The 21,984-nt window shown below is 41.7% G+C and overlaps 1 protein-coding gene across 1 annotated transcript in view; it reads left to right on the top strand.

Moving 5' to 3' along the window:
* The window catches only part of atrnl1a (attractin-like 1a), a 312,150-nt gene that overhangs the window by 140,547 nt on the left and 149,619 nt on the right, over positions 1 to 21,984 (top strand). The window contains exons 23-25 of the mRNA XM_069659074.1: positions 10,960 to 11,054; positions 12,068 to 12,146; positions 15,328 to 15,485. Coding sequence (XP_069515175.1) covers positions 10,960 to 11,054; positions 12,068 to 12,146; positions 15,328 to 15,485 — 332 coding nt within the window. The remainder of the gene's footprint in view (positions 1 to 10,959; positions 11,055 to 12,067; positions 12,147 to 15,327; positions 15,486 to 21,984) is intronic.

Genomic DNA, 21,984 nt, shown 5'->3' with positions numbered 1-21,984 from the left:
ATTAGCCAACAACTTTTTGTGCCTGAACCTAACCAAACAGACGACCTGGCTTTAGACGCAAAAGGGCCAACCGTGAAGAAGCTTCCGTATTTATCAACCTAGTGAAGAGAGCACACTGGAAATACACACAAAATGTGTGCAATGTGCATAACTTTATTGGTGTTTGCATGCCAGTAATGAGCTGGTTGTGATTGGGTTTTGAAGTATCCTGGCGTAATATCATATCCTGTTTTCAGAAATCTGGATGAACCCTCATTGCTAGTTTCGAAACCTGGATTTTCTTCTTGGTGTTTTCCGAGAGAAACCAGATGCAATCGCCTTATCCAACATTCTCTGTTAATACAGAATAATATGACTGATAAATCAAGAGTGTGGGAAATCAGACACAACTGCAGATGATAATAAACCTGGATACCATTATGATCATGTAAGCAGGGATATAAATAACCAGGTTTCTAATGTTCCATATAAACAGCAAATCACCAAAAAGATCAAAATCAAGATAGTAATAAGCATGTAAACAGTCATAGATATCATATGAACCCTTGTATGGGGTCATTCAGGTTTAGCAGAGTGAAAATATTGTTTTGAGGCACACGCATGTTAGTGAATCCTGAGACGATACTGAAACAAGGATACAACACTATGTTGGGGTTGGAAACAAAGATTCTCCTACTTTACAGAGAGGAGAGAGAGAGGGAGAGTATTTTTGTGCAGGACTTTGTTTTTCTGCTCCCAGATGCGAGCAGGGATCACATTGACTTACCTCATTTGCAACAAATTGCTGGTTTTCCTTTTTTAAGGGCAGACGAAGGAGGAACGCTGCAGTCAAAACAGATGTTTGGTGGCACACAAGCACTCGCACGCTCGCTCTGCTTCTCTCTCTCTCACGCACACACATTCAGTCTATGAATAGCCATCATCAGTTTGAATATTATAACCCACTAGAATAAAGTTCAAGTCCTGTCAATGTCAATAGCCCTCGAGCTTGAGTGGAGCTATCATTGTTTCAATGACGGAGGCTCGAAGGGATACGGCAATCAGAGGAGTCGTGCCACAGACTCCTGGGTCACCTAAAATATGCCTTTGATCACAAAAACAGCTCCTGCTCAAGAATGTGAATGAACATGGGTTCACCTTTATGGCAGCCGAGCTCTTATTTTGAAATGCTAACATTACAAACCTTAAACAACTTCCTCTCACGCCAGAAACAGAAGTTTGAACCTTTGATAACCTTTAAAGAAAGTCCTGTTTTCCTTTGTAATATTGGAGATTTTACTTTGCAGTTCATGTTTGGCATGGTTTTACCCTGTCTGGAGTTAGGACTGAGGTTTGAAGGCACTAGATGGCACCAATGCAATGTCCTTGTCCAGTATTGTAAAGGGCTTTTGGTAATGTAAACAAACACGCGTGCAAATGGATCTAATAGCTCTTAAAGTCTGTCGGTGCTGGGCTCCGTCATATCTCCATGGCTGCAGCTAACATGGCGTGTTTTCGTGTTTGACCACATTATGTTCTGTCATTAATGTGTCGTTATCTCTCTGCTGTCTATGAAACAGGGTTGGTTTTGTTTGAATAAGAGCACGCACACTCTCACACAGGGAGATCGCACAGATTTAAAAGCCAGCCATTAGCTTGCGCTCAGCCACAAAAGTGGTCGGGGTCAATATTATCCTTAAATGTCACTGGAAGGAAGGTGCTGATGGCAGGCTTTTCTTATCATGTTAAATACATGCAGATTATACGAGAGGCAGATCTATCCTTGCTGGGGATTTTTAATAGATTTACCTGAGCATTTGGAGAAATCGGCACTACCTGTGGGTTTCAGCTGACAGAAGCAAGATTATCTGGCATGTCAAGTTATATCAGTTTCGGCATGAGCCTGTGGATAGTCCAAGATGGTCCATTTAAACTTCCATGTAGTTGTTAACACAGTGCAAATACGCCATATTTAGGGGCCTTATACCTGGATCTGCTCGCCCTATGACAAAGGCTGAAGGAGAACTGTCCATTTCCTTTGAAATAGATACAACCAAAAGTTTGACATTATAGAATACAAGGCGTGTTTCATTCCAAGGCTGGGAATGCAACGTTGTTACTACCAGCCTTGGATAACATAGCCGTTGTGCAAAATCAGTCCCGGTCCAGTCACTCAGATATGTAAATGTTACCCAAGAAGATGCAAGACTTTTATCGTGTACTATAGAGAACAAAAGTCTAGGTTTCTTCCATCCATGTTGCACTGATGGACTAGCAGTCAGAGAGAAGCAGCCCTGACACGACACACTCACAGAGAAGCAGAAGGTCAGCAGTAGAGGTTAAGCACTCGCCTCAAACTCCTTAAAGGCGAATGAAAGCCATTATCTAAACCAAACAAGCCACTTAAGGTTAAACAGCTGATTATCATAACAAGTCCAGCCCTCGTCACATCTGCTCACCATCTGACATGTTGAGTAGTCTACTCCCTTCTCTGTCTGCCTCTCTTACCCATTTGTTTGGAACACTTAAAAGCAGTCCTATTGAACTAGTATAGCAGTCAAAGATTGTACTGTGTGTGATGAAATGCGTGGAGACAACAGTTGTGTTTGGATTCAAGCCTCAATCTGTTATTTCAGAGTGAGGGCTCGCATGCTGTGGGCAATGAAAGCAGTACTACTTCAGATTCATCTGATATAACAGTGTGTCAGCACAGCTGGTGATGTTTTATCTGTATTTTTCACTAACACATCCTGAAGAAGCTACACTTTTTTTTAGCTTGGGTTTCCAGGCTCCAAGTTGGAGCAGAATGTCCTCCTCGCTCACTGAGCTGTCTGTTCCCTCTGCTCCTCCACTCAAAGTCACTCCAGGCTGCTCTGTTCAATAACGCCTCATCGATATCATCTCTTTCCATTTAAATTATCAATCGCTCCAAAAAAATAGTCTATTTTAACAAACTTACTTTGTCATTATCGGAGTACTGCACCGGTACTGGAGTAAAGTTTAAACAGCATTGATTGGGAATTAAGCCGATACTCCATCAAAAATCCAACCACTGATGCTCCCCGTTTTCCCGCCCTGTATTTCTCAAAGCATGTTATGGCTGAGAATACATTTTACAGTGTTTTGGCTCATTTCAACACTCATGTATCAGGTATCCTGGTACATGTGAGCACTGCTAGCACAGCTCCACGAGCAGGAGAACTAAGCTTTCATGGTCAGTATAGCACCAATCTGGGATCCCATCGACTATAGTCTGATGACGATATAGCCTCTGGGGACAACGGTGAACATGTCAGGTGTGTCTGGTTTAGCCAGCGCTTAGCGATAACCAACTTCCTTTTTCTCGTGCTGCATTGTTCACAGAAAAAGAACCTGTTTTTCTTGTGATTCACTTTAATAAACGGGTCTTACCTTTGCCGAAATTTCAACATCATGATGCAGATTTGTAAAAAGTAAAGGAGTCAGGTCTGTCCTCAAGAGGAGGAGAAAACTACTTTTAAAATGCTCGTTTGTTGAACGGAGGTCGGATCGATAATTTCTGATGCATTCGAGGAAGTCAGGAAATCTGCACGCTGAACAGCTTTTGTGACACAGCTTCAAGGGAATTTGTCTGAAGTTGAGGCGGGATGTCAGTTCCGCCTGCTTTTGCTCTCCACATGGACTGTTTGCAGCCTGCTGATACATGATTGGTCAGTACTACTCGGACTACAAGGATACTACAATGGGAAACACTTGCCTTCCCTAAAATACAAGTCTCTGCCTAGCGATTCTACATTTCTATGTAGAATCTGTAAATAGAGATTAGTGTAGCACATACTGAGAAAATTAGTGCTTCAAATGATGACATTAACATCTACATAGATTGACGATTGATACTGTTTTTTTTTAATGGGGTTTCTCTCTTTGACAATATTTGGTAGCCTGTGAAGATAACATTTCTTAGCAGGATGATTTTATTATTGGTTGTCAGAAACAAAAGGCAGGTTTATCAAATTTAAGTAGACATGACACAAATGTAGTTGTAACATTGTAACATGCTGCATAGGAACAAAAACAGAATGAATTCATGTCCCACATAGAAACAGTATCTATGTTAGAGAGCTGTTTCCATCAGACTGGTGAATGTGAGCGTCCTGCTATGACCGCAGCTTCCCTCATCTCACTCGGGGATAAAGTGCAGAGAGCGGTGCTTTGGTTCAGTTAACGCTGTCATATTGAACCACCAGTCAATTGATGAAAAGCAACTTCGCTGTTTAATGAGTTTGGCCCCCAGTCAGGCTAGCATTTATGAACAGGCATCACCAGGACAACGCTTTAATGAACCACTGTCATCCTCCATCACAGTCAGCTACGAGGGATGTCTAATTAGGGACGGCCACCAAGTGTCCCGCCACGTCTACTGCAGAGAGCAGCAGTCAGAGGAATTACCAGCTAACACCAGTCAGTCCTCGGACAGCACTGCTTGCTGCCCTGAGGCATGCTGGGAAAGCTTAGTCAGGCCGAACAGCAGTGGCTCCAATATTTACTGACAGCCTCACAATTAAAACTACAATTAGTGAGGGACCAAACAGGACTGAATAACGAGCTCCCGTCCACAATCTGAACGTACAGAAACAAATAGAATTGACCGGTCGACCAGTTTTTACTTAATATGATTAAAGTTCTACTTTTGAAATTATTAAAATTGTTTCAAAGACAAATAAAATCTGAACTAGCGAGTCTTTGGGCTAATTTCGACCTCAAAGTGGTCTCATGGCTGTGATCAGTAGTCAACAACGTTCCCCGCCCAAGGCCGTTCATTAGACCACGCTCTGGCGTCAGTCCAGGATGACTCAATATTTGCTGACAGGCACTCTGTCTGGACGCCTATCCAACGTGGAATAATTGGTCCTATTAGGCCAAAAAGCTCTTTTGCACATCAGATGCTGCCCTGATACACTATTAAATATTCTGATTAAAGATAAGTTTGACTAAGTTTCAATAACAGATTGATACACGTTAATATGCGACATTTTAGGGAGACACCACTGCACCGGTGAGAGAAATGTACACGTTGGCAAGAAGAATACAAATATTTTGTTTTCAGTTTACCTTTACTACGCTGTCTTTATATTATTTCAAACTATCCCTAAGTGCATAATAAAGCATCTATTAACCTTAATAGTTCCTGTTTGGATTAATACAGAATGTATTCATCTTAATAAATGAAGTTTAATTATTGTCATGTTCACATCCTTGCCTTGAGTGATCGCTTAAAAGGATAGTTTGGATCTTTTGAAGTGGGGTAAACAATTAAATGAATGTCTGCCTCATCTGTAAAAGTACTACAGTTGTTGTCTCTTCTACAAACCGCTGACCCAAACAGCTGATCCGATACCATGTGCTGCATGCGTAGGTATACAGGGACGCTGTGCGGAGTAAGACATAGTGCCGAGGAACCAGGCTGTCTGATGTCAATGTGAAGTGGTGACAAAAAAATAAAATACAGCTTACACTTCAATAGTTTATTGTAGGACTCTTTTAAGTGAAGTACGTGGTACTCCTGACCCCATCTGCAGCGGTGCTGAGCTTAGCTTCCGTGTAGGAACTCCAGCCAGCTTCTCCTAACAGGGGCCGTGCAGACTGTGGTGTAATTGACCAATCACATTTAAGCATACTCTGCTTGTATGTTAGAAAACAGCCATGTGTAGACAAAAGAGGCTGAAGCTATAGCTGAATTACAATCTTTGAAACCATTGGCATTCATCCTACAACTTTTTATCAGTCTCTTTAAAACAGATATCTGCATATGAGTGCAGGCAACAATCCAGTTGTAGACGTCGTGCCTGTACTCCATCTCCATTCTCACTTCTTAATCAGACTGTAAACCTTAACCAGCCCATGGAACAGGAGATGCCGGCCTTGAAATCCAATTTGAGTAATCTGAACATCTTCTGACTTCATTGGAAGACGTGACATATTGGCCGTTAGCAGCGGAGGCTAAATCGTCAGCCGATGGGTTCTGAGATTGCTTGATTGACACTGATAGTTCAAGCAATCATTGAATTGCTTCAATTTAGTTGATAAGTCTCAAGATGCGGGTGCGAACTTTGTGAAAAGCCATGACTCTCTAATAAACCAGGGATCACCTGACCTCATGCATACATCTCAGGCCTACCTTGAACTCCACTTAGGCCTTATAGTGGCTCATGCTGTCCTTGTGTTTACTCCACCTGCCCCGAGCCGCTCTCTCAGCGAGGTGATGCTGCAGTGCTTGGCCTGCGCTCCGTCAGGCAGGTGTTGCGAATGGGAAATAATGAGTTGTTAACAAGCATTAAATGAAACCTCAGCCACAGATTGTGACAAACTGACATTGTAGGTGAGTTCACGCTTGTTTGGGATTTCTATCCAAAGTCGACGTCTGGAATATCAGATTAGGTTCCGGCTGAAGGCTTTCCATTCTGCCTCCTCATTCCCCATCACAGTGTTTTGTTTCATACAGGCTGATTCAGCTTCCATATTATGGTAATTAGATCACCCATCTGTGAACCTGAGACACTGACACGGACTGTTTCTATTTCGGGTCTTCTGGGGGTCGTTAAAACCTTTAGTGACACCTTGATATAATCCATCCAGAGTGAGAATTCGCACACGTTTGCGTGTAATTGAGATCGCCTAAGTGAAACTGCTGTCAGATTTCTCTGATGGGATTCGTAATTAGCTGAGATGAACTTTTAAACCTGGCTGATGCTCTTGCTCTCAACAGCCTTGAAATCAAACATCAGAAACACGCACAGGGACTGATGCAAGTTTTTTTTCATGTTGTACTTGTTTGGTTAACCGCACAGACACACGTACACACATGTAAAACAACACGCAGACACATAGTCAGGTAGATATATGTAACCAACTCCACATGCATGCAAATGTACATACATTTAGAGGTAAATATACAAACATATGGTAGATGTACACGTTGGAATACGCACACACACAAGTCTCTATCCCCTTTATAAAGTATAAAAAACCCAAATACTCTGAAGTTGTACTTACGACCCTTTTGGGATAAACAACTGAGCAGCAGCCGCAGCAGTGCACGTCTGCCTGGGAGGGAGGGAGGAAGAGATGTTAAGAAGAAATATTGTCTTTGATCTGATGATATCTGCTGTTCGGGCTAACTTACCATGAAGGCTGAACAAAACAAGAGTGTTTGTCAAACATAATTTGCTTTCGTCTTGGTGACGCCCCGGGATTGTGCGGCTGAAAGGAAGGTGATAACTGAACAGCTCTTGCTCTCTTTTTAGAGCGTGACACAAAAACTTTATCTGAGCCACGAGTTGAAAAGCTCTCTCGGTGTCTCTGCTGCCTTCAGCCAATGTGTGTCGGCTAATAGGAGCTAGTGTTTGGATGATTGGATGCGCTGCTATTTCCACCAATAAGGCCTTATCAAACTCATTGTATATTTGTGAGATGTAACCAGTCTATGGTCGTAACCACAACCAAATTTTGTCTGTGAAGACTCACAGTTATCAGAGTTCCATTAGCGCCATTTGATGATCGACACAATTGCCTGACAGTAATCAACCACCAAGCCCTCTGGCATGTTACCATCATGATTTAAAAGCCCCCCAAGCCATTGTTCCTCATAAGTTCAGCTACACACTTACATCCTGCAAAAATATTGATACAGTTAAGTATTGCGATGTTTGTTTTCATTATAATGTATCGATTTTCCTGCCCCTCATATCGATACGTTTAATGGATTTAAGACGCTCTTATATTTCCCTCAAATTCCTGTGATCACATCGACCTCCGCTCCTGTAGATGTCGCTGCGTGTCTAGTAGGCTGTTTTTTTTTTACCTGCATCCGTCACTGCCGGCAATACTTGAGAAAAAAGCAGGGTGGAAAAATAAGAACTGACATAGGTCCGCTGAAACAGAGACAAATTATTTAGATAACAACACACTGCGCAGATAACCCTATATATCCACACACCTTCAGCTCTGCTGTATCTGAAGTGCAGTTACACAGCGGCTTGTCCCTCTGCTTCTCTCTCACAGTGTCTGCTCTGTTTCTATTATCATAAGTCATGTTTTACTTTACAAGTACAAAAACACAAGTGGCATTTTGCATTTTTCACCTGCGACACTGTTTTGTGAAGGAGGCTCGTCTTTAAAGACGGTGCGTATCAAAATGATCCAAAGCGGACATGTTTCTGGATGACATCGGCAATACAGCACAGCACTTTAAAAACAGCGCTATAACAAGGTCCAATTTGAACAAATATTGTTCTAATGAATTGGAAAATAAATTTGGAATGAAGTAGTTTTAAAACAATGTGTGCGCTACCCAGGTGGTATTCTCAGCTCCACTTTTTTTTTTGCAGTGTATCACAATACGTATCGTATCGTGAGGTCCTTGCAGATACCCGGCCCTAATATCAGCCTGCATACATTGAATGTTTTGCGCGTGAGACTCAATGTTTTAACGCCTCATCACCTGTGTTATTAAAATAGTTCCTCACAGGCTGAGGATGCAAAGTCTGTACCATGCTCATGAGATCCCAGCACACCACAGCGTCTGAGATCAGGTAGTTATGTAACGTAACCACCGTTTGACTCAAATGTGGATTAGCTGGCTTGGCTGTAGAAACATGCAAACCAGCATCAAACGGTACTCTGCATCTATCAGCCTTCCCAGTTAGCTTTTTCATTAGCGGTCATTTTGAGAGTCTATTTGCAAAGTGAACTGTCTTGCTATGGCTCCTGCATATCTCTGTGTCCAACAATACAGCAGACATAAAGTGTTCTTACCTGTTTAATCCCCACTTGATTTTGGAGAGGAGGAGGCCACTGTGGATAATTCTTTTCAAGTAAGAACGTCATGAAGGATGAACTCTGAAGGGTCTTCTTTGGGTCTTTTAGGTCATAACACAGTCGTAATTATGCAATTCAAACTTAACTACTTGAATCAGTCATGGCGGTGAAATAAATAATTGCGATAACTGTTCTAACTTATAGCCAAAACGATGAAAATAGGACCCAAAGTTGAAGAGTAAGTGTTGCCTGCATGAGTCTGTTTTAACCTGAGCTGCCCTTGTATGCAGACATCACACACACACACACCTGGTTTACCCTGAAGGCCTCGCACTCAGCAGTCACGCTGATCACCTTAAAAAATATCCTCTCACCCGGTTATCCTCTCACGGCCACATGAGCTGCTTCCTCTCCTTACTCCCTCTTTTCCGTCCTCCCTTCCTTCCCTCCTCCATCAGGCCGGCAGACAAGGTGACCCAGCGCGGCTCCTGCTGTCTGTCCAGATGTTCCATCACCGTGAGCCCCTCTATCTATACGTCGGCCATTGTCTCGCTGACAAAGAGCTGCCCCCAGACACTCCATAGGAGCCGCTATCAAAAATGATTAAATCTCTGCGAACATGATTATTTAGACTTTCACTCATGTTGTATCGATCTGCCTGATGGCTCGTCTGAGGACACAGCATCCTCAGTGTGAGCGCTCGTGTTCATATTTATAATCGTACACATGTGTATGCTCACATTTTATATTTTGTCACTGATTGAGATCTTTGGCCAAAACTCCGCCTCTGTAGCCTTGTTCATCTAATTGGATATCGACGCAGGGTCGGCTTCTGCCGTGTTTTTACTTTCATAAATCTGTCTGTGCTTGATGGTGTCGTCAATAAAGTGAGGCGGTACGGAGGGCGATCTTAAAGAGAAAACGAGTGGGATCAGAGGCAGGACAAATAAACCAAGACAGAACTGCATCATCACTAAAACACGTCATTGCACAGAACCAAAGATGGACGACATGACAGCTCCCTAAAAGTGAAGCCAAAACATGTCGAGCGCCCCCTGCTGACTGGCTGCAGTATAGCTCATAAAGCCCGCCTCCTCCATGTTAACAGATGGGACATGGGTCAAACTTTAAAATCAAAATACACGTGAAATAAATGTTTCTCAAACATGGTTTCTGTCATTATAGTTAGTTCTTATCATGCTGATTTACGTCCAAGTGTTTTTTCTCACAAGTTAACTTTTAATTAGTTATTTGATGCTGTAAAAAAGATGATTGACAGCTCTGTTGACGAATACGGCTCCTGCAGCCGATCTGTTCCTGATTAGCAGAGTAGAGGAGGAACGGCGAGAGGAGACGTAACTAAAACAATCACTACAGTCACTGAAGTTAACATATCTGTTACCGTCTGCTTCAAACCAACACAAGAAGCTGTTCTGCTTTTAAACACGGCGACGATGGGGATCTTTGTTTTTTTTCTGTAAGTTAAGTGTGTGTTTTGGTTAGCGGAAGTGGCTACGGCCGATCTCTACTGCGCAGCTCTGGCTCCAAATGATGTCACCATAGCAAGATGGCAGCGCCCGTCATGGGGGGTATTTTGGCTTCAGTTTCGTACAATGAGAGCAGATGGAGACGCGTCTTCCATCTTTATATACAGTCATTGCACAGAACATTTAACAGTCGAGAGCTTTTCAGGCAAATAAAGCAGAAATCTACCAAAGTTACCAAAAGAATTAACAACTGTGTTCATCGCCAAGTGCCCACGGTAGATTTGGGGCCCGATCAGACAGATCGCGTTTTGCTGGCCGTTAAATGCCTTTCATCCGGATGGACAATAAGAAAAAACACCAATGATGTTGGGCGCTTTTCTGCTTTGAGTTGAAGTTTTTTCAACTTGAGGCACTCAGAGCATTTCCTCAAAAACGTGAGGCGCACGGAGCAGAAAAACGGGAGGCTGCTCCTGCAAAAGCAGCATGCAAAAAGCGTCCCTCTCATTGAAAAGAACTAGAAAAAAGCCGCCCCCAGCTGCTTAAACGCGTTCTGTCTGAACGGGCCCTTAGTTGGGTCTTTGTAACTAATTGCAGAGTACATTCTAGACGTGCTCTATAAAGTGTAATAAGATAACTTTTGTTGCCTTTTTTCCTTAATCTCTTTCTTCCTCCCTTTATCTTTCTTGTCGTTGCCTAGACAACCTGCTGATCGACTACCAGTTTACCTTCAGTTTGCTTCAGGAAGATGACCGCTACTACACCGCCATCAACTTCATGGCTACACCTGAACAGGTAACACGTGCACTCAGAGGCACACAGGGTCGGGGACTGATACATTGACTTGTTCCTCATTATATTAAATTCAGGCTGACGTATTTCAATATAAATGTGACTTTATTGAGATCTAAACATCAAATAACTGAAGGTTGGACTTGATTAGGATCAGCCCGGAAAATTATGTATGGGTACCTATTTGTGATTTACGATGCACATCTATGTATTTCTGTTTAATCCTGCTTTATCATGTTTTATATGTTTTGTTTAAAGTATGTATCTCATCTGAGCTGATGTTGTCTGGGTCGTATCATTGCCTCCTGTTGGTTGTGGCTATAATATATGCGAAGGCAACGCCCTGTTTTTATGTTTTGTTATAAGAAAAGTTGTTGAAATGGTGCTTTTTAATGATTTAGCCTCTACAATAAAGTCTCTTCCTCGTTGATACATTTTCATATTTACAGTGCCTAGAGCATCTGTTGTTTGTAGCACTTGTGACTGTTTGATAACAAAGATGCCTCTAAGTTGTTTTTAAAATAATCTATAGAGCATTAATTCTCTAAATGTGGGAATCTGCTGTTGATAGAGAAAGACGTCTAAAAACTTGAGTTTTATCTGACCTGTTTTTCCCTCTGAGTGCCTAAAGGTGCAGCTACAGCTCAAAGTTGAATTCGGAGGCAGCATTGCAGACAAAATCACAAAATCAATGAAACTGCTTGTAAAGAGGCCAGCGGATTGTAATTCGCCCTGGGTGATGCAAGTTGAGTGGAAGAAGAGACAGCCAGAGTTCAAAATGTTTTCTCCTTTTTGGCTTCATGAATGTATACAACTACAGAAGGTCAGCAGACCTGAAGGAAAATATATGAAAATGTCCAACATGAAGTGCGAAATCACGCCAAAGTCAATGAATACACACTAAAGCCAAAGCAATAAGATTAAGCAGCATCTGAGTCTTCAGCCTTCCATCTATCTTGTGTTGCTTTTACGTGCGGCTCAGTAACTTTCGCCCATGTCTTCCTTGTTATGTGCAGGCCAACAAGAACCTGGACATGTCGATCAATGCCTCGAACAACTTCAACCTCAACATCACCTGGTCCTTCAGCTCTACAGGTAGAGTACATGTTTGTGTTTTTATATTTGTCCTTAACATTCTCTCTGTTATATCTTCCTTAAGGCATGTAGAGTAGTCTACCCCAACCCACAGAGGTGATGTAATTTGGCTGCCTCCTTCTCAGGACTGTGTGTTTATACAGACTGTTTGACTGACATTTTTTTCTTTACCAATGAAAATACAAGTTTTCTTGATCAACAATCAGTTTTTCAGCCCCCAAATGTCAGAACAACATGTTTTTCAACAGTTGTATGATTTTTAATTATTTACTTCAGCTTCAAATGACCCATCCATATAAAGTACAACACATACTGTACATGCTGCATCCTGCAACCTCATCTCATTGGATTCTGGTAGCACAGAGAAGTCATAGCACAGGCCATGGACGGGCATGGACAAAAAGTCTGTCTGTCCCATTGATGTTAAAGCCGTATGTCAGGAATGCCTGGAGGGAAAATTGTGTCAAATTTAAAAAAAATAAATTAATAAAATACTTCCACTTGATGAACTAGAATTAGATTTTATTGGTCAAAGGCAAAAGTCACTGTTTTTTCTCCAATATCTTTATTGAACTTGTATGATATACAGACAGGTACAAAACAGGCCATCAGATCAGTCAGTATCAAAGGGGAGGCTTATGTTATACATAGGAAACATAAGGGGAGATCACATCTCTAATAGACAGCGTCAAAGTGTGGCATCAGAAACACACAGACAAATACACAGACCACTAACCCTAACAAAAAAACATGGAGGGAGGCCATGTTACGCATCTCAAACTGAGATTTATAAAATGAAATAATACAGATGAATAAATAAAACACAGGCAGCGTCCAAGTCTTACAATCCTGCACAGCACAGCATCACTAACACTTAATGTAATCCACCTCCATAGCAAATCAGTTTTGTATTCCTATGATCCACCAAACGCTTCATTACAATGGCTGCCAGTCTAGCACCAATATATTCTAGGAATGTAGAATACATTAATCACACACTTAGATTTGTATATCAGATATTATATATCAAAGAGAACCTTGTACCACCCAGCTATTGTTGGACGTTTGCAGTCGATCCATTTCAGCAATATATGTTTCTATGCACAGAAAGTAAGGACACTTGGAATGTGTTCTTTTAAGTTGTGTGTCGGGCAACTGATCACCCATTCTTGTTAACGTGATAACCTGACACAATCCATGATTAGTTGGTGGAAAATCTCCTCCCACTCTTCTTCTCTCGTACCTGTTCCTTCTGATGCTGTGAGTCAGGTCAGCTGACAGTTTGCTCTGCTGAGACAGGGAAAGACATCCTCTAGTATCACGTCCCTCCTGTAAATGTATATTCCTCGTTCCAGACATAGATATACTCTTCCTTCTTTAAGAAAAAGATACGAATGTAAGCTGCAAATTAAGTTGTTGGTGAAGGCTTACACCTGCAAGGTGTCTGAAAAATGTAACAGTCATATCAATATGCATCTTCAAGGCCCTTTAATAGTTGAAAGAAAAGCCAATATGTATAGACCTTCCTTGTTTTTGATAGTAGCCACAACTTGCTGTATAAAGACTTATCACACCCAGAATTCTGTCAGAGTTATGTTATTAACGAACATATAATGAAACAGTTCAAATCAGTCTTCTCTTTAGATAGTGGTGGTAATGATCTGACTTTCCACTAGCTACAGTCTGACACTGAAAGTGAGCTGTGATATATAGTGTAATTTGACACTGCCTGATTGTTTAGTCGTCTCTAAAGCTCTGTCATTGAGCTGCCTGCTTGTAAAGATATCCCACAGTCACTATCTTTTATTGGTGTCCAAGTGTCCTTAAGTAAAGCGGTCAGATCTCCTTCGCGCTTACCTCCCGGGGATTCTCCCTCTCAAAGAAACACATCAGAAGCTATTTTGAATTTTTGGCATTAGGGCGTTTTATACATTTTCCCTCCTGATTTCAATTAAGATAAAAGCACTCTGCTTTCACGCTGCTAGTGTCTGGGGGCCCTGAGCCTCTTCAGTTTGGGACTTTGGGCCTTGTGTGTGTGTGTGTGTGTGTGTGTGTGTGATTGTGTGCAGACTATTACAGAGTGTTTAATGGCCCTGATAAAGCGGGAGGTGGAAATATTTTATTCACAGCGTTTGAAGAACTCAGCTATTAACACAGAACTGCTGATAATGCGCTGAAGGATACTGAAATCAGACCGCTTCAGCGCTGAGAGAAATTTACAAGCTCGCTCTGAATAACTGCGAGGCGTCAGGAAAATAATTTGCCTGCTTGAGATGAAAAGCACGACTTGACATTTAAAAATGGAGACTGTTTTCACTCAACCTGCTCACTTACAGCTTTTATAAGGATGCTCACTCTGGAAGCACTTTGGCTGATGGGTCGCTCTGTTTGCCTGTCATTGTGCTGCGGAGTTTAAAAGTGGAAACTTGTTTTTGCAGCTCGACCGTTGCTTTCCATGAGCTACGAGGGGAGTGAAACTTTCATCTAATTTCTACTAATCCCTACTTATTTATTTCCAGTCCCTCTGAGACTGTCACTTTTGTTGTTACCCTCCCAAGTCTGTCACTATTACGCTCAAATGACTCCCACTGGTTTTGCCACATGTTCAGTACTACAAATTAAAGGGGACCCATATGGACAAAGTCAGTAATCAAAATAAGTGTATTTCCCTCACCACATGTGCAACATAGCAACTTTTCTTTCATAAAATTGATGGGAAATCTTGTTTTTGGGTCAGGACACAGTCAGACCGCTCATACCAGACCACAAACGGCCAGATTCAACAAAACCCTGGTACTCGTTTGAGCAAGAATAAATGTCTCTAATGTCGTGTTTTGCGCTGCATACTCGTGGATTCAGGCAGAATACATAAATACTGTGGGTGACATGTTCCCTGCGTCCCCACTGAAATCTACAGCCATTACTACTGGTGACATTTGTCATTGAAAACAGGGGACGCTGCTCGCCACAAGCTGCTGTCAGTCTGTTGTTTATTGTTTTCATTTTAGGATAAAAGATGGCTGAAATATAAACATCCTCAAACTTACCACTGTTTATCCTTTTACTGTTCATGACAGCTGCCCACAAGAAATTGAACCCTCAGTCAATTACATCAAACTATCCTCTGTGTTGTACATCATTTTTAAACATTGTTCTGCTGCGTTTTCTCTGCCTCTCCCAGCTGGCACCATCTCCGGTGAAGAGATGCCCATCATAGCGAGGACCAACATCAAGGAGCACCGTGACAGTTTCTCCTGTGAGAAGTTCAACTTCAGACTTCACCACAACATCACCTTCTACGTCTACGTGACCAACTTCAGCTGGCCGATCAAGATCCAGGTTAGATGACGAGGGGAGGGGAGGAAACATAACAAAAAGTTAGCCAAACGTCTGGCTGCAAAAATGGCTATAATTTAGAAAAGTGATAAATTCCCATCACAAGTTCCAAGAGTCAGAGTCGATGTCCTCAAATAACTTGTTTTATCGGACCAAGAGTCCACAATCAAAGGTATTAAATCTATAGTCATGAAACCCTCAAAGCTGGAGCCGTTTCTGATCAACTAATCGGCCAGAAATTTGGAAACTCAGAAAGAACAATACAGAAAGATGAACAGACAATTGAAAAATAAAATAACAGACTCTGGAACTCTCAATAACTTCCAGACACGGATATTTAATGTGCTCGAGGGGTCTTGGGGAGGGGTTCTGTTTAATGACTGCAGTATGTGGCCACACAAAGAGAAGTCTGCTGCGGATTTAAGACATGATGGCAGTGGTGGTGATGACCTTTGACCTGAATCAGATGATAAATTCAGCCTGCCAGGTTTGATCAACTGGAGGGAAAAGGGCCGAAAGACTGAGTGGGGCCGTGTGATTTTCTGAGATCTCTCACAAATCTGAATCCAATAAAGAAAAACGAATGCTTTCTTTGTGTTGAGATCACAAAATTAATATTATATATTACAATTTTTAGTAGTCTTTTACAACAACACAAGTGTTGCGCAAAAGAGCTCTATATTAAACTTGTGTCTTTATTTGTTTTTAGCCCACACAGTAAATCAATCAATTATTCCTTAGGGGATAATAAAGCTACTCAAATATTCAGTGATTAAAACAATACATGATGAACATCATGTTGGCTTTGATAGTTTTTACAATTAAAGCAAGAAAGTGTTTTGCTTCCAATTAACAGGCATCTAATGGGCCAACACAACACACAAACTCAATTATGATATGAAGTAGTTACTCATCTTGTTGTGTGGCAAACACTACAAATGTTAATCAAATGAATATTTCTGGTGACTGCTGAGGAAATACTGTGAAAGTCAACCCAAGAAGAAACATCATTTCTTTCACTGGGAAATTTAGTTATCTATTAAAATATTTCCCTCCTGCAAGGTGAGGTCACACAAATACTGCTTATGGTGGAACAGTAAGGCCAAGTTTTAAAAAGATTTTGCTCTTAAAATGATTCAAGTTTAAATAACTGTCTTATAAAGGCCACACATGTTGGCATGGTAGATTGCTTCATTTACTGTGTACAGCGTTTTTAGCAAAGAAACACTGTATTGACACATTAACCAGCAGAGTACAGCAGCGAGAATTTGGAGCTGTTTGTTCCCTCTGCTCTCCCCCTCAAAGCTCCGCCAGGCCTCTCTGCTCAAATTGCTCACCACTCGATCCAAAAACTAAAATTCACCATTATAAAAAAGGAAAAAAAAAACCCCACCATTGTTAACTCCATTGTTAAGGTCTCAGCTGCTGAATTTTGACAGAATATGGTGTGAGAAAAACACAGATGATTGCATTCTTGGCCAGGATTCAAACTCATGGTTTGAGTGGTACCGGAGCGAAATCCACTCGATCTAAATTCCTTCCACTTCCTGTTTACTTGTTTGCTGCTCCACTCACTTCCTCTGTCGTGCACAGACTCACACGTCAATGGGTTGTGAAGTAGTGTTGGTACGTCCATCAGGAGAAATCTGGCGTCACTTCAACATACGGATGAGAGGAGTTGGGATGAAAACACCTCTATGAAAAGTGGACTACCCGCTCTACATCTTGAGCCACAGCTGATCTGCAGAAACTAACAAACAAGACTGACAAAATATGCCTTTTTGTGCTGTATTTCTAGGTCAGTAAAGATGTTAAGATGAACAAGGTGAAGCACAAAGTATGGTTTCCATCACCACCGTCGTCTTCTCCACTTTTCAGGAGCCGTCTCTGCACAACATACAGCCCTGACAGGACGCTGAGCATAAACTATTCTGAGAAGTGTTTGGCAAATCTGCTATCACATTTAATGATCTGTGAGTTTTCCAATGTCTCTCCATCAATTATGCAGCACTGGATTAAATCTCCAGGCGGCAGCCACACACACACTAAATATTCACGCTCAGGCCTTATGATCCATTAAATTGAAGTAGACTTTTAGCGGTGATATTTTAGGATGACTGTCATGCAGCGTTCAGGGTGTGTGATGATGGATGGAGTCAGGAAGTGACAGAACGGAGGAAGACGGGGAGAGTGAAGACAGGCTGGTTGGTTAACTGATGTTGGGACAGCCGTAGAAATGTCAGGTGTAAATGGAGACTGAAGATGACAGAGTGAGGGAGAAGGACAGCAGGTTTGAGGACAGATGAAGATAGAGCAGAGGAAGGATGGATGCATGGAGGGTGGGTTGATTAATGGGAAAGACTACAGTAGTTGTTTAGTTATGTTCACATGCATCCAGGTGAATGTTATAGGAAAAAATAGGGAATTACAAAAAAGATCTGGTAAAAAAAATTCTTATTATTTTGCTTCTTTTGAACAATTTTACTCACACTTGCTCTATTTTATCTTCTTATTTTAATCAACAAAATCCCGTGAAGTGACTTAAGGGCAAAAAAAGATGATAATAAAAATGATTCCAAAGTTGTACACCACTATGTGACGCAGGGTTCATAAAGGATGCAAAAGCGCCCTGAGGTGTTTCCATTTTTCGGCGCCCGTGGAGACTAATTGGGCTCTTCAGACAGACAGTGAAGTGCAGAGACGCGGAGCTCTGTAGTGGGCTTACGATCAGCAGCGATGGCTTTGGTGCCTGTTCTGTTTTTTCTGCTAGCCACAAGCAAGTGTAGCGAGAAACCCCTTGATAATCTATTATACACCATACAAATGATATATTATATATTAGATACATGATATGGTTCTAATAAATATTGAAATAAGCATCACATGCCTGAAAACCCCTTTCCTCAGGAGTGCCAGTTCCCCCCATGTGATGTTATGATGTATAATTACAAATATATCAATGTTGTTTTTTTGTGTTTCATAAATTGTGTGCCCTACACATTCTGAATATGTGTCAGTGAGAGACAAGCAAACGAACAGACAGAAATAATGGGACAGGTAAGCTATTCATGTGATTTAGAACAGAAGTAGAAGCTTTGTTGCGCCATGGAGAAATGCTCTTCTAGTTGGACAGGCAGGCTGCTGCAACACTTGACATATTACATCTCCCTCACAGGGTTTCCATTTTCTTGTGTGAACCAATGACCGATGGAGGAGGCATCTCCATCTACTCTCAATGAACGAAATTGAAGCCAAAACAACCCCCTGTATTTGGAGCCAGAGCTGCCCAGTATCGGTGGATGGAGCTGCCGTATCCACTTCCGCTAACCAAAACACACACTTCACTTACCAAAAAACCCCCAGCAATGATCCAACACGTCGGCGTATTTAACAGTAGAACAGCTTCTTGTGTTGGTCTGAAGCAGACGTTTATAGATATGGACACTTCAATGACTGTAGTGATTGTTTTAGTTACGTTTCCTCTCACCGTTCCTCCTCTACTCTGCTAATCCGGAACAGATCGGCTGCAGGAGCCGTATTGGTCAACAGAGCTGTCAGTCATCCTTTTGACAGCATCAAATAACTTATTGAAAATTTACACTGAGACGTAAATCACTGATAAGAACTAACTATAATGACAGAAACCATGTTTGAGAAACATTTATTTGACTTGTATTTTGATGTTATACTTTGACTCATGTCCCATCTGTTAACATGGAAGAGGCGGGCTTTATGAGCTATACTGCAGCCAGTCAGCAGGGGGCGCTCGACATGTTTTGGCTTCACTTTGAGGGAGCTGTCATGTCGTCCATCTTTTTATACAGTCTATGATCTGAACTCAGCATCATACTATTGCCTGAGGGTAGCAAAAAAAAGATGCTTAAAAAAATACTAATCTATTCCTGAATTGTTTACCTCAGGTAAACACAGCACAAACATTTATCGTATTATGAGGAAGAAGTTGATGATCCGTTTTTGGTCTGTGAAACAGTTTTACGTTTTCATTTCTGTCCATGACTGGGTGTGACATCACAGATAGATGTCATCACATGAAATGTTCATTGACAAACCAGGTCAGGTTTGATGATAGAGGATTAGCTTGAATTCAACCTTTAACTTGGTGAAATGTTGCCAAATCCATTTTTCTCAGAGCAGGAAACATCATTTGGAATCATAATCCCATCAGTTGGCTCTATCACACTCATTAGGTGTATATAAATGCTGCTGTTTACTGCAGAGTGTCCTGCACCTCGTTATGGGTCATTTGTCCATCGATCCCTCCCCCCCATGTTCATTTCCCATTAATGCTGCATTATCAGAGCTCCATATATCTGCTGCTTGAAAGGTGATATGATAATTACCACGATGAGGCCTATCTCGCCGCCATGTCAGACGTACCCGGCGTGTAACGCGAGAAGCACTCGGCGTCCGGTCCTGTGACCTTGGTGGCTTCCGACGCCAGAGCAGGGCGAGGATGAGAAATTGTCCGGAGAATTGGTAATGACCCGGTCTGATAAATCTGATCTAATAGGCCTACGCACACACACAGATACAGGAGCACATAATAGCATCACACGACACAAATACACACGTTCAAACATGAAGGACAAAGAGAGGAAGACACAAACACCTCCCAGCAAAAAAACTCAACTACTGTCCAGATGTCAGGAAATGTGGAATTGTTATTCATTACTCCCAAGGGAGGATCATTTTAACGGATTTTAAACTCCCCTTTGACCTTTTCTCTACTGCCAACGTCACTTTAAAATCTCTCATTGACTATTAATGGCTCGAGGTCTGTGGAATTAGCTGTAAATATTCAAGGTCCCCAGAGGAAGAATCCTCATGTTTTGCTCATTCACAAAAATGTCCCTTAAGTGTCTCTATCAGCGTAAAACTTTTAATTTGGTCACGACACATACCTAAATCTAACAGACAGGTCACCATGGGGGGATCCTCACACAATGTCAACTTTACAGACAAGTTGTGACAAAGTGTTACAACTTATCTTATCAGCAGTTCCTGTAATAACACTTTGACCTGACATGGATTATCTTGTCTATTATCGAGCCTAACTGCTCTGACCCTTTAGCTGTGTGTGTAAAAAAGTCTGGCAGCACATAATCAAATCTGAATCTTGCATCCTCCATTGACTCAGGATGCTGCCTTACTGTACGCACATGCATCTCTCTTCCCTTATTAATCCCTTTCTCTAATTCTGTGTGTTGAAACATCCGATGTGTCTGCTTTCTTAAGAAGCCACATTATGTGGCAATGCCAATGATGACTGGCCCATGTTAGTAGCACAGAAGCATTTAGCATGACTTGTGCTGTGTCCGAAACGGCATACTAACGTACTGCCTACAACATACTGCCTACGACATACTCAAACAGTATGTACTGCATACTGCCTACTAACCTGACTATTAGGATCCCGCTGGCATCATACTCAGAGCCGTCTTCTCCGTATCACGACTAAATAATTTACGTATGTCCGGTCTGATCTCTGGTCCATCTCCGCCATAGTAGAAGCTGAATAGCCGCAATGCATTTTGGGGCAACCAGTACAACCAGTGCGCTCCTGTCTCATACATCTATGATTAGTGTGATAGTATGCGGTTTTGGACACACCGTTGGAGACAAGATGTCTTGAGGAAGAGGCAAGGGTGAATGCATACAATATTTTGCAAGTCAACACCAGGGAGCATGTGTCCATATCCTGCCCATAGTAAACAGATTCTCAGATTCATGCATAACTCTGTAGTAAGACTGCAACTAACAGGATAGTCGACTGGTTATCAGTTATTGAAATGATTACTCGACTAATCAGATAATGATTTGCACAATTACTGAATGGCTCTTATTTAGCTATCAGCTTTTAAAATGAGTAGGAAGTTCTTCTAAGTGTGTGCAAACTACCACTAAAGACAATAAATGTGTTCATTAAAAGATATGTATTTTAATAATCTTTGCTGCTGATTTTGCTTCTGCTGATACAAACGATAAAAAGAAAGAAGAAAAAGAGATGAAAGAAGAGGAGAGAAAAAATATAAGTTTTACGATGGGCGACTGAAAATGTAAATCACACAGCGTGGCTGCAACTTTGAACTTTGTAGTCCAATGTCACACTTGATATTCAAAAGAGAGATGCCTCAGGTTCTTTTTATAGTTTCCAATACAGCTCCGTATAGAGCGCTAATGTTAGCTAGCTGAGAAGCTAATTATCTTATCCACAAGTCCAACATGCCTTCTCTTCAAATGCTCGTGCATTACCGACGTGCTCCTGTGATAAGCAAGGTCCGCTTTACAAATCTAGCAGGCGATCCTTTTCTTTTGCAGGGTTGAGGGTGAAAAGCTCTCAGACTTTTTAGGACACAGTGGTGCTGCTATTTTGCCATGTTTTGTTTCCCTGTCGTGTCACGGGCTCTGTTTTGCATGCACAACTCTCAGCAGAGATAGTACGGATGCAAGATGGCTCACCCCTCAGCGAGACAAATCAGAA

Source organism: Semicossyphus pulcher, unplaced genomic scaffold, assembly GCF_022749685.1.
Source record: "Semicossyphus pulcher isolate SPU_LCO1_2020_fin unplaced genomic scaffold, fSemPul1.0.p SCAF_12, whole genome shotgun sequence".
Taxonomy (NCBI): domain Eukaryota; kingdom Metazoa; phylum Chordata; class Actinopteri; order Labriformes; family Labridae; genus Semicossyphus; species Semicossyphus pulcher.
The sequence above is the reverse complement of the archived record's forward strand: the minus strand, read 5'-3'. Positions and strand labels throughout refer to the sequence as shown.